This window comes from Podarcis erhardii (genome assembly GCF_964252035.2).
Source record: "Podarcis erhardii genome assembly, chromosome: 17".
Taxonomy (NCBI): Eukaryota; Metazoa; Chordata; class Lepidosauria; order Squamata; family Lacertidae; genus Podarcis; species Podarcis erhardii.
In genome coordinates this window covers 3,185,195-3,197,757 of record NC_138515.1, presented here as the reverse complement: position 1 = coordinate 3,197,757, position 12,563 = coordinate 3,185,195, and the positions used below count along the sequence as shown (strand labels likewise).

The following is a 12,563-nucleotide window of genomic DNA, read 5'->3' as shown; positions in this document are numbered from 1 at the left end:
GTACTAAAAAGATAAAATAACCTCCAAGCTTGGCACTAAGAAACATTCGTCAGGTACTGGAATAAATCTTTACTGTATTATTATTTCTTTACTTTGCAAAACCTGCCCTACTCCTTTCATTTATGGAGAATAATCTATTTATTTAAATAAAAGGATTTCTATACTACTCTCTCACAAAACATCAGCAACATACAAAATACAATACAATCGTTGACTGGCTACTCAAGATAGATTTTAAACAATTGCATTGGCCTGTTGGCATAAAACAATAATGTTTATGGTGATAATTATAGACAGAAGGCACTGTAGAATAATGAAGGTTAAGAGAACAAAGCCAGGCCCCTGGGCTTACAATCTCAAACCAAACACAAAAACAGAACTATAAAGAAAGGAACACCAAAGAAGACTGAGAAGAGGCAGAGATCAGAGGTTAGAGATGGGTTGCATTTAAGCAATAGCTGGTAGCACTGGTGACAAGGAACTGTATGCAGATGAGCACATGGAATGCTATGCAGCTGAGTGAGCAGGCTGACAGAGGAGGGGATGGAGCGCTCCTTCTCTCCTCTGCACGCAGCACAGAAGTAAAGGGGGCTGCCCTTCCCAGCACACCAAGCCTAGAAATGCAGCAAGCTGCTGGAGAGAACAGAGTTCTCCATCCCTCATCTGCCAGCCGCTCGGCAGGCTAGTAATTTTTATGGGCTTATTTGCAAGGCTGGATTAAAGGCTCAGCAGGGGAGATCAGTTTTCAGACACTTGCAAGGAGGGGGGCACAGGGAGTTCCAGAAAAAAAGGGAGAAAAGGACACCAGCATGAAGTAAAAACAAGTAGCCCAGATCTGTAGAGCAAAGACAATTAAGGGGCAAATAAGGAGAAGGAAAGTAGATAAGAAAGAGCCAAGCTTTTTTAAAAAAGAAAAAACTGAATGCCACATTCAAATTGATCCATTGAGGAAACAGAAGCTGGTGAAGAGGGGGATGTAAAAAAGGAGAAACAAGGGCAAAACAGATAATGAGAAGGAATGACTGGTGGGGAGAAGAATGGGCACCAGAACTGAGAATAAGGGGAAGGAAGGGGAGAGAGAGAGGATGAAACCAGAAAAAAGGCAAAACAGAGAGATGAGGATTAGTCATCAAGCCAAGAAAGTGTAAGAGAATAGACAAATGTGGTTGTTGTGGGCAGAGGGAGAGAAAACAAAGGGTAGCACTATTAAGAAGCATGAGTCCAGACTTTGGAGAAACTTGGGTAGCCATCCAAACGCTCTGCCTGCCAGAAACCTCTTTCTGCCCTCAAGTGGGAGAGATCTTGTCTGGGAGGGTCTTGGCTGACATCATGCTACCCTGGACAGCCAGTGCGGTGTAGTGAGTGATGGGAAGACCTGGGTTCAAATTCCCTGTCAGCTATGACGTTCACTGGGTAACCTTGGGTCTGTTACTATGGTCTCTCAGCTAACTGTACCCCATTGGTTCATTGCAACGAAAAAACAGGAGATCCTTGAAGGAAGGGGAAATGAAGAAGAAGAAGAAGAAGAAGAAGAAGAAGAAGAAGAAGAAGAAGAAGAAGAAGAAGATTTAGTAAATTTGTACACCACCCTTCATTCAAAGATCCCAGGGTTGTTCACAACAGAAAAAGACACCGGATACATTCTTAGGGTCCCTTGAGATATTTGGTGGGTCTATTCCACAACATGCAGAACAGCGCATTAGTGACGGATCGTGTGCAGGTAACAAGCACTGTACTCTGCTTTCACTTACATGATTTCAGCTTCGCGCAGGTAGAGGGAAAGTAAGTAAATAAATGGAGAGCAGAGTAAGCCCACCATTCCCCACCCTCCATGTATTTATTTTTCCCCAACCCAGGCACCCAGCAGGTTTTCCTTGCTTACCAGACTTTGGGAAGGCAGTGTGAGGGCCCTGGCAGCAGCCTAGATTCCCCTCAAGGCTCCTACCCAAAGCCTGATAACTAAGACTTCCAAGAAGGTCATGGGAAGGGGCTGGTAACTGCCCTTCCCAGAGCCCAGGAAGCAGCCCTCCACCCTGCAGGGGGACAATGGCTCCTTTACATTTACACATGGACCCCAGAACCTGACCCTCGCATAAGATAAAGATACCTGTACTGGACCATCCACATACCATCCTGCTTTATTAGTTTTTCAGTCAAGCCTCCTCAGTATTATCACATTATTGCCATCTAGAAAGGCAGTCTTACACTGCAGCACAATTACAGTACATTGGAGAAAACCTCTGAAACATTTGTGGGATGAGTTACAGGATTTCAGCAGGAAACTGAAACTTTTACCAGCGTAAACAATATTGACAGCAGGATCATGCATAATTGCCCCAATAGCAGCACAAGCACAAACTAACACGAACGCACTACAAAAAGGACGTCTGGAAGAGCCTTTAGTGCAGAGCTTTCCAAACTGTGTGTTGCGACACATTAGTGTGGCGGCTGCAGTGTGTAAGGGGTGTCACACAAACGTTCCCACACTCCACCCAGGGCTGGAAAGGGGTTAGTTTAACCTCTGGTTTTCTAGTAAAACTGTATTACTGTGTCGTGAAATGATGCATGTCTAAAAAGTGTGTCACTGACATGAAAAGTTTGGAAAGCTCTGCTTTAGCGCCTGAGAACCAGGGAACAACTGTAGCAACAATCCCCTGCCACTACCTTCTCCTGCAGTTCAAGCTTCCGAGAGGGATGCTGATGAGAAAGTTTCTCATCAAAGTATTTGCAGTGGCTCCAACAAAAGAAGAAAAAAGTGAAAAGAGTGGGGAAGAGAACCTGTGTCCCATCCCCCCCGCCCATTGTTGCTGGACAGCCTTCCAATGGTGGTCCAGGATGATGGGAGTTGTAACGCAGCAATATCTGGAGGGCCCAAGGTTCCCTATTCCCAAGTTAAAGCACAGAAGCACTACCCAGAGTAAATAAAAAAGGAAAAAACTACAGCACAACCCCTGAGCTTCAAGCAATTAATTTTAACAAAATTATAAAACACAATCACAAATAGCAACAAGACAATCAGAGATGCTGAAACCCAACAAAAGGCAGAGATAGTCACCTCTGCTTTTCATCTTCTGAGCTAACAGGCGAAAGAGAAAGGGATAAAGAGAGGAGGGCCCAGCCAAGAGCCTTGGGGATCTCTTCTGGAAAGAAGGCAATCTGCCCTGTATCCGTGCTTGGTAGTTAAGCAGAGTGCCTGGGGCAGATGTCCTGGGAGCCTACATAGCAGGAAGCAGAGAGTGGGAGAGGGTCTCTACTCAAAGACAGAGACCACCCTTTCCCTCCCACACACTTCAACCCTAAACTACTCCAGAAAAACTTATATGGGAGAACAAAGGGGTGACAGAGGAGCAATAACTTCATCCATACTACATGGGACCATGAAATAGCATGAATGAAAGCTGGAGGAACAAATGGGACAGCAGGAAATATTGGGCACCCAGTACCCCTTGGCATCATCCTCACTCCAAACTGGCAGCAGGGTGCTCATGTGTAGGACCCTCATGTTCCTGGAGAATATGCCCAGCAATAGCGAAAGTTGTGTGGGTGCTACGCCCCAGACCAGCTAGGACAGGGTGGTGGAGAGTAGCCAATGGCTGACTCATTACTGGGGAAATGGATATGGCGAACATGCACAATCTGTGCCCTGTTCTTGAGCTGCACACACACACCCACACCCCAGACCCTTGGTACGACAAGAATGACTGCTCCTTTGCTGCTTAGCACACAGGCCAATTCTCTTCTCCCAGCCATGAGTTTTCACAGGACCCAACCTTGGTACAAAAAAAGAACAGTCTGAAACCACTCCACAGGGCAGGGCAGGGAGGACAAAGCATGACTGACAGGATTCTAGAAATCCTACTCGGCGCCAGGCTGGCTTTGGAGACCTTCACCAGATAAATTTGTAACAATGTGGATGGCTACTTCCACAGCTGGAACACATGATGCTGCTGCCTTATTTACTGGTCCATCTAGTAGTGGCTATTCTAACGGTCAGGACCTCAGCTCAGAAGACTTTCCTAGCATTTGCCACCCAAGTGCGACAGAGGATTGAGTCCCCAAAATGCAAGGAGGTCTGCCCCTAAGATACAGGTCTGCTCCAACCTAAAAACCTGCTTTAACAAATGAAAGTTGAGGTTTTCAGGATACTCAATTCTGCCAAAGTCTGTCCCTGGGCAGTCCAAAGTTATGCACGCCAGCCTAAACCTGAATAAACTGCAGTGCAAGGCTGCAGCTGTTGAGGAACTACGCGGGAAAACTAACCCATGTTACTGATGCAGTTTCTCACCTGGACAGAAAACACTAACACACTGGGCACCACTGATTCTAGGTTGAAGGCACATGTGTGTGTGTTTTGGGATATGAGGAGAGGTTCTACTAGAGAGGAAGAGAATAGGAACCTTGGACTACAAGCATCAATTGGTATGAAGAGTGGATCAATCACTGCCCTAGGCCCTTATAGTGAGCAAAATTAGTAACCACAGTTAATTAATTAGTTAAATCAGCAATATTAGAACAGTGGGGCTGAGAGTAACGCATGCTCATGTTTTTAGGTTATGCTGGTCCTGGACTGTTACTGTGAAAGGGTTTGTCCTCACTTCCTCTTCAGTGTTCAATCAGAACAAACAGCAATGTGGGTTTCCTCCAGAATCCGGATTGACATTTGTTCTGATTTAGAACTAACAGTGGGTTTTCCCTGAGAAAAGAGGGAGGAATAAATGGCTGCCTTTGTTTACTGAAGTGTAACGTTCTGTCTAACATTTCCTTCATTATCCCGCCCCCCCCCCAATATGCTTATAAAGGTTCTTTTTTTTAGCCTAAAAACTTAGGTTGAAATCAGAAAATTGATTAAAAGGCAGATCAATCAACTAAACATTATTTAGTAAGTGGCCAGTCCAAAGGGGAAACCGCATGACAGAATACAGTATGGCAAAGCCATAGACAGCAAAAACTCTAAAAGGCCGACAAGCCTTCTTAAGTCTCCAGATTCTTCTAGACTCAGTACCAGGAATCAAGAGCAATTTTTCCAGAGCTGAGAGTTGCAGTAAATACTTTATGCCATGAAAGGATCTCCTATCACTTTCCTTCTTAGTGAGAGGAGAATTTTTATGGGGCTTCCTGCTCTGTGACGCATTTGGAGAAACTGCTTATTATATACTTATTTTTTTAAAATCCTCCACTCTTAGCTCTTCCTTGTCATATGGCAAAAGAGAAGCAGCAATCATCCCAATGCAAGAAAATTTACAATATGCTTCCAGCATAAGCAACACAACAGCCTTCACTCTGTACAGTGTAGCAGGTCTCAGGTTTAGACTAAGAGGGAGGGAGGGAGGGAGGGACAGCCTGCTTGGAAGCAGGTGCTGGCGCTGCACACATGAAACATGCAATTTTAAATGGCTTGAAACACGCAATTAAAAATCAAAATCAAACCCAGTCCTACCCCTACAGGCAGGATGTGCCAAATCAGCCCTCTCTGTAGAATATTCTTTTGGTCTTTAATTTGTGGGAAAATGGAATCTCAGACTCGGGAGGAGAAGGAAATATGCCAGACACACCTTGCATTTTTTAAAAGCTAAATTTCTGCTCCGGGGCGAACTAATTCTGCACTCCAAACAGCTATACTCCATAATCTGAAAGGAATTACAAAACTTAAGCCGATCTGCATGTTCTTCATTTGCCTGCACAGGTTTACAATTTGCTTCTATTACTCATGGGAAAGAGCAGTGACCAATCCTTACACTAGTTTTGTCTCCTCTCTGGTTTCAGAAGCACCACTAGGCATCAACCACCTACTTAAACAATTATTTCTGCACCAATATAGCTAGAGACTTGCTCTGAAGGGAGGGAGAGAGGAAGAGATTCTCAGGATGTTGAATTAGTGACCAATACCAAATTTTGCGGCTTGCAAACAGCATGAGCGGTTCCACTTTTTATCTCACACATGTAGCAGGCATCTCCCAAGCCTATGCAAATAAATTGTACTGTGGGATTAAGACACACAGATGCTAACTTATTCAGAGTCTCAAATTCGGAGCGCTTTGGAGGAAAAGAGATCCAGACCTTGAAGAAATTATACCAAGCTCTGCACACATGTGGATCAGAGACATAATTAGAGGTCTGAAAACTCCAAACTGCAGAAATGTATGGAGTTGCCTTCCCCCTGTACCTCCCCCTTCTAGGATATTGAAGAAGTTAAAGCAAGATCAAAAGGCACACGCAGTTTGGGGTCTAACTCTTGATTCGCTTACAGACTTAGGGACATAGGTCAGTAGGATAGCAACTGCTTTGCATGCAGAGTCCCAGGTTAAATCCTCAGCATCTCCAGTGGGGCTGGGAGACCACCTTGCCTGAACTTCTCAAGATCAAGGCCAGTCAATGTAGAGCAGTGTTTCCCAACCTTGGGCCTCCAGCTGTTTTTGGACTACAACTCCCATCATCCCTAGCTAGCAAGACCAGTGGTCAGGGATGATGGGAATTGTAGTTCAAAAACAGCTGGAGGCCCAAGGTTGGGAAACACTGATGTAGAGAACATGGATCCAGACAGACCAAGTTGCCTACACTGAAGTGAGTAAGCAATAAGTCAAATATGAATGAAACATGTGAACACAAGCACACGAGTTCTCTTTTTAATTTTCCTTGAGGAACAGCTTTGGGAAGCAGTGATTTGGAGCACAGAAGCAGCTGCAGGTACTCTTGCTCCCCACTGCTGCTGCTGCTGCTTCTCCACTCCAAATCATCCTACGGATCCTTGCCACACACAGGATGAACCCAAAATAAAAACAAAACCACCTATGCAGAAATATGGGCTAAATAAATTTAAACAAATATATAAGGGGGGAGGAGGAAAACAGTAACACAAAAACCCATTTAGCAGGTGCACACCTGGGTGGAAGCTATCAGCAGCACAGCAGGAATACAGCACACAGCTCAGATTATTGTCACTGCGTCGCCCATTACCTTATGCAGCTGCCCAACACCATCTCCAAGGAAGGCGATGGTATGACCTGCTTCTATCATGGCCGCCACGGCTGTCAGTCTTGGCATGGTAGTTAGAAGAGCCTCGGCCACCAGTGGCTTCCGGCTAGCAATGGGACTAGGTGTGTGCTCATCCCCACAAGGGTAAGACTCTGGCGACTCCTGGAAATCAACAGAAAGGTTGGAATGCAGCCACCTCTGGGTTAGGGAAGCCTTTCCACTGCCCCCTGCCTCTTCCCCCATGGAAAGAAGGCAATCACTTCCATCCTCTCTCTCACCTTAGGCAAATAATTGCAGCGGGAGGTCACCCCATATTCAATGGCGGCCTCCTGCTCATTTGTGGCACCAATTCCAGCCGAAGTGTAACACAGCCGCCGTGTCTGCTCCATGGCTGCGTTCACTTCGCCCAAGCTGTAGGAGCACAAAGCTGTCTGCCCTGTCGGGGAGGAAGTGGAGCCCTGCCCAGCGGCTGAAACGACAAAGAGGGTTGCCTCGTCCCCGGGGAAGCCGGATGCCAAGTGCCCAGCCTGAGCCAGATTGTAAACATGCCCTTTTGCGTCCCGGCACTCGAGGGGCAGCTCGACGTAGGAGTAGAGGTTAGTGTCGTCCACGCAGCTCCGCGATAGGTAGGGGCGATACTCCATTTGTGCCTTTGCTCCACGCCGAGAGAACAGGAAGTAGACGTAGCCCCCAGAGGCAAAGGCCGCCACATAGCTGTTGTTGTAGTCCGAGAAGTCCCCCACCACCAGCTTGCCCATCCCTTCGTTGGAGAACGCCTGGGGTCCTTCCAGCTGCCGGATCGTGAATGGTGGGATGCCCCCGGAGAGCTTTGCAGTTAGCCCACGACCCACAAAGAGCAGGTCACGGCCATCGTGTTGCCCCACCAAGCCCACGGTCGAAACCCGCGGCTCGTTGGCTGCCACAAACTGGTTGTCACCAGGATCCTCGGGACGGTATAGCACTTTGTTGATGTCTGCTAGGGCCCTCTTCTCGCACACTCCCTGGAAGAGCTGCCCACAGACCACCAGCTCCCCAGCCCGCTCATTGGCCAACAGCAGCTTGTTGGAATTGTCCGTGAGCCGGGCCTGGGGGCAGTCACGTGGGTCGCGGAAAGGAAGACACTCGGGGCTGTCTTGCGCGGGCCCCGTTCGCACACGCCCTGCCAGCCTCAGCTCAGGGCTCAGCTGGTACAAGGCATTGACAGCACCCACATACAGTGCCCCTGTGTCCCGGGCTCGGGCCAGGTGGTTGAAAGTCGTGTTGGGGGCCAAGAAGGATGGGTAGGAAGGGGGCCGAGCAGCTGGGTATGACGGCAGGAGGAGTGTCAGGGCAACCACCGAGGGCAGCAGCAAGTGGCCTAGGAACATGGCCAAATCCTGGACAGAAGGAGAAAGAGAAGGCATGATTAGCACTCAGAGACACAGCAGGCAGCCTCTTTCGTGTGGAAACTCCAGGCTCAAAGGAGTCATTTAATTTACTTATTCAAATAAGTCTCGTGACTCATTAGCCGCTCTCATGCAGCACAGAACTGTGGCATAGCATGCTGTGTGGGAATCGCCAAGCTGGAGATATAGTCTGGTTTCTGCACCAGATCTTTTTCCTTGGATAGGATCTGTACCACATTCCAAGGGGAGCAGCTGATCAAGGCTCCGCTGCTGGATTTTGACACTGAGAAGTGAAGTGCACCCATCAACATTCGGCAAAAAGTCTGGGCAGACACTCTCTCCTTACTGCTCCCCAGGGCTAGTAAAACCAGACTAACTTGTGCAAAACAGATGCAAAGCCAATTTGATGATGTTTTGTCTGGTTTCTCTTGTCAGGGTGGGTTAATGAGGAGGCAAAAGAAGATCTCTTTCCACTCCACCAATTATGCACTTACAAGTGAAGTTGGAATCCTGATCACCATTTGTGAATACAAGATAGGGACTGTCTAGACTGGTCTGTAGTAAAGAGGTGCAATCTTGCATCCTTTGTGCACCACACTTTTAAGGCAGCACCAAGAACCCAGGAGCAGAGGCATAGGAAGGTCAGGTGGGACCTGGTGTGGAAAATTTCTTGTCTCCCCCCGCCCCACCACATTGATATTTATTTATTTTTTGCCTCCAAAAATGGTTTTACATTATTTCATATTTTCTTACAAAGGAATGTGGATTCTGAGCCTCTGATAACAAGTAGGCGACTATGGACAGATACTTAAATCTACAGGATGGATTGTGTTTTGGCTTGTGTTATTTTATTTATATTTATTTATTGTTTATTTATTTAATAAAATTTATTTTTAAAAACCTGCAAAGTGGTTTATCAAAACAAAAAACACAGCAGCAGTAAAATCAAGAAAAATTAACAATCCTACTTTAAAACATACAAAAGCTAAAATATTAAGATTAAAATTACTTCAACTTTCCAAGCATCTAGTTATGCTTGCCTAAAGAAGAATGCTTTTAGCAGGTGCCCAAAAAGAGTCTAGCAAAGGCATGTGCTTTGTTGAAATTTCAGCCTTCACGACATAGGAAAAAGGCCACGTAAACAGATGTTTTCGTGGAGGAGGGTCAAGATATTAACTGATATGCATGAAATTTCATATGTAGCTATATAATTAATCCCTAGTGTAGTAGGATCAGACGTTTGGAGCAGGCATTTTCAAAAAAAGTTTTTTATGAACCGCCCTCGTAGGGCAGTAATTGTTCCCTGATAATTTGTCACTCCCCCCCCCCCATGATGGCACCTGGGGCGGTCCGTCCCCAGCCCGCCCCCTTTCCTATGCCCCTGCCCAGGAGTCCTGGCACACTTCTTCTACCTCCCTGACTTAGGATGCCTCTCGATGTCCAGTTTCAGTGCCCCTTTTCCCCAACTGGTGCTCAGTTCCGCACATTATTCCTCTCCCCCGCTCTGCCCACCACAATGGATGCTGCAGAAAGGTGACTCCAGTTCCTCCTTCCCACAATGAGCCCAGGATCCCACACTTTGCCCTTTCAGACCCAAGACATTTTGCTGCCTGAAGCAGCCCGAATTCTCCCTCCCCTCCCGAAGGCCAATAGTTTAAAGAGTTGAGCGCATCATTCAGACACCAACTCCTGCCTTCATTTGTCTCCCCACATGGTGCTGCAAGAAGCCACTCAAATTACCCCCAAGAGGAAGTGGAAGGAGAGGAGGGGGGATCCAGTCCGCTTTCACCTTGGAAATGAGTATCCTCCCCCTCCTTTCCATCACCAACTGGGATTTAGCAGCCCAGGGAAGGCGATTAAGCCACATCCCATCGGAATTAATCCCCTCCCTCTAGCGAGGTCACAGCTCAGACAGCAACTCAGGCAGGAGAGAGCGGCCAATGGGGGCATGAACAGCACAAGGATGCTCTCGACTTCATCACTGCCCAGCCCCTCACTCTGGCCTTTGCTTCTATTTGCCATTCTTTAAACGGCCTGCAAAGGCAATGCCTACAAGACACCCAAAGCACAATGTGTGCTCACAAGTGCAGGAAGAGGAGAGACAGAAATGGGACTACTTTTTAATTAATAGGTTGTTTTGGTTTTGGTTTTTAAAAAAGCAATAATGCACTGATAGGGAGACGAGTGGGATATTCTACAGGTTTAGCAATCTCAGTTTGGAGCCAAGGCAGGAAAAAGAGAGCGCCAGTGAAGAAGAGTGTGAACTGGCAAGCCAATCTGCATGTTAGCACAGGAAGCAAACGAGTGTGCAAAGAACGTAATTCAAAACGAGGAAACTGCATAGCCTCCTCTTCACACGCACACCCCCTCGCAGGGCCCAGACAGATGCCATTAGGAAGATGGCACCTAAGGCGGCGGGGGGGGGGGATACCTCTCCCCCTTCTGCTCTGCTCCAATTCCCCTGACCCAGCTGTTGCCTAAACACACAGATGTGAAGGTGCTTTGTCCCACTCCTTCCTCCCCAGTGGAATTCCCAACCCAGCAAAGCACACACAAACACCACCCTTCCATATTATCTCATTGCCCAGCACATGGGCCCATCTGCCTGCTGGAGGAGGGGAGGGTGCAGAACCTAGATATTCAACATCCTGGCTGGAAACCAAACCTTCTGTCTCATCCCTCCATCTCCCCCTACGCCCAGTCTCAGGTGGGGGTGGGCAGGCAGGAAGCACAGAAACGAGAGCTTACAGTAACCCCCACCCCTTCCCTCCTGGCAACAGCTGGAAGGGAGCAGAGGCAGCGCATGTAGCAACACCACCACCAACACACACACAAAATCCCTGGGGAAGGTGAGAGAGAGACACACAGGCAGACAATGGCACAGGGGTGGGGCTGCAAGGGAGACAAAAGGAACCACACACACACTTTCAGGTCCCCGCTTCTTAGCACGGAATAGCAACCCAAGTCTGTCATCAAAGCATATCACAGGGCAGTATCAGAAATGTGTCACACACCAAACTAAGGTTTTCCAGCACCTGCTTCAGCTCATGACATGCACACACATGCACATCCCCTCTGCCCAGGAGCTATGGTACTCCAGCACAGTTGCGTCTCCCCTGTTAAATCCCATTTTCCTCCTCTGCAATTTCCCCTTCCTACACTTCCAAGGCTTACCGTTTGGCTGCGCTGGGGGCATTTCAGCTCCCACATGGTGGCGTCAAGCAGAAGGACTCAGCAGGCATCCCTATGGGTGGAAGAATGAGATAAGACAGCGGGTGAGTTGACATGGGTGCTGGGGGACGGAGAGGGGGAGAGGTTAGATGGCAATTCAAGGCTGCATCAATGGCTGCTGTGATAACCTTCCCCAATCAAAGCCCCCACTGTTCCATCTCGGCTGTGCCATCACAGAGCCACACGGGGGCTAAAGGGGCCCATTATCCCCTAGAAACAGAGCTCTCACAACTTATACACATAGCACTGGCACCCCAGAGAGAATGAAACAGGCTGGAGGGGAGAGGGGCTGTGGGTGCAAAATGAAGGGCATTGCCAGAGACAGAAGGCAGCTATTGCAGGCTGGGAGTGGGGGGGGGGGTCCTGAGATTGCAAGAGACGGACAGGTCGGGCTTGTGTCTGGCCCTTGGGTGGGGAACAGAGGAATCCCTTGTGATTTCTTTGCATGAAGTTATTGATTAACTGGAAGGGGCAGGGAGAGGGGGATGGCTGTGCCTGGTTTGCTGGGACCTGAGGGCGCCCCTTTTTAATTTTGGGGTGGGGACAGGTCATAAAGCAGTACAAACCATTTAAACGAAAAGCTTAAGAAAGGCAAAACCAGTCAAGGAATATTGTCTGATAAGCCCATTTCCAAAATTGATTCCCAAACCTTTCTGATCATTTTGCTACAGGGCTACCTAAAGCCTGAGGAAGGAGGTGGGAGAAGAAGTCAGTTAACACCCCCTAATTAACTTGGGGGCCTAATCAACTGGGAAGGTCTCCTGCACACAAGACTGACCAAAGCTGTTCATTTCAGCAGAGCTGGTGCAAAACTTCTCAAAGGGGGGATTGAGTCCCACAGATCAGGGCTTTGCCTGTCTCCCATTCTCCTGCCCAAAATCTGCTCCTGGAGGCAGCTGCCACCATGAGGCACCTGGCAGAAGCCTTTATGTGTAGTGTGCTATGAGCTTAGAATCCAGCTCAGTCAAGTCCAGC

General features: G+C 47.9%; 1 protein-coding gene across 1 annotated transcript in view; it reads right to left on the bottom strand.

The window, feature by feature from the left end:
• The window catches only part of PLXNB3 (plexin B3), a 47,952-nt gene extending 36,351 nt beyond the window's left edge, over positions 1–11,601 (bottom strand). The window contains exons 1-3 of the mRNA XM_081844505.1: positions 11,532–11,601; positions 7,251–8,348; positions 6,955–7,134 (exon numbers count right to left, since the gene is read on the bottom strand). Coding sequence (XP_081700631.1) covers positions 6,955–7,134; positions 7,251–8,348; positions 11,532–11,567 — 1,314 coding nt within the window. The 5' untranslated portion in view covers positions 11,568–11,601. The remainder of the gene's footprint in view (positions 1–6,954; positions 7,135–7,250; positions 8,349–11,531) is intronic.
• Between the last annotated feature and the right edge of the window lie 962 nt (positions 11,602–12,563).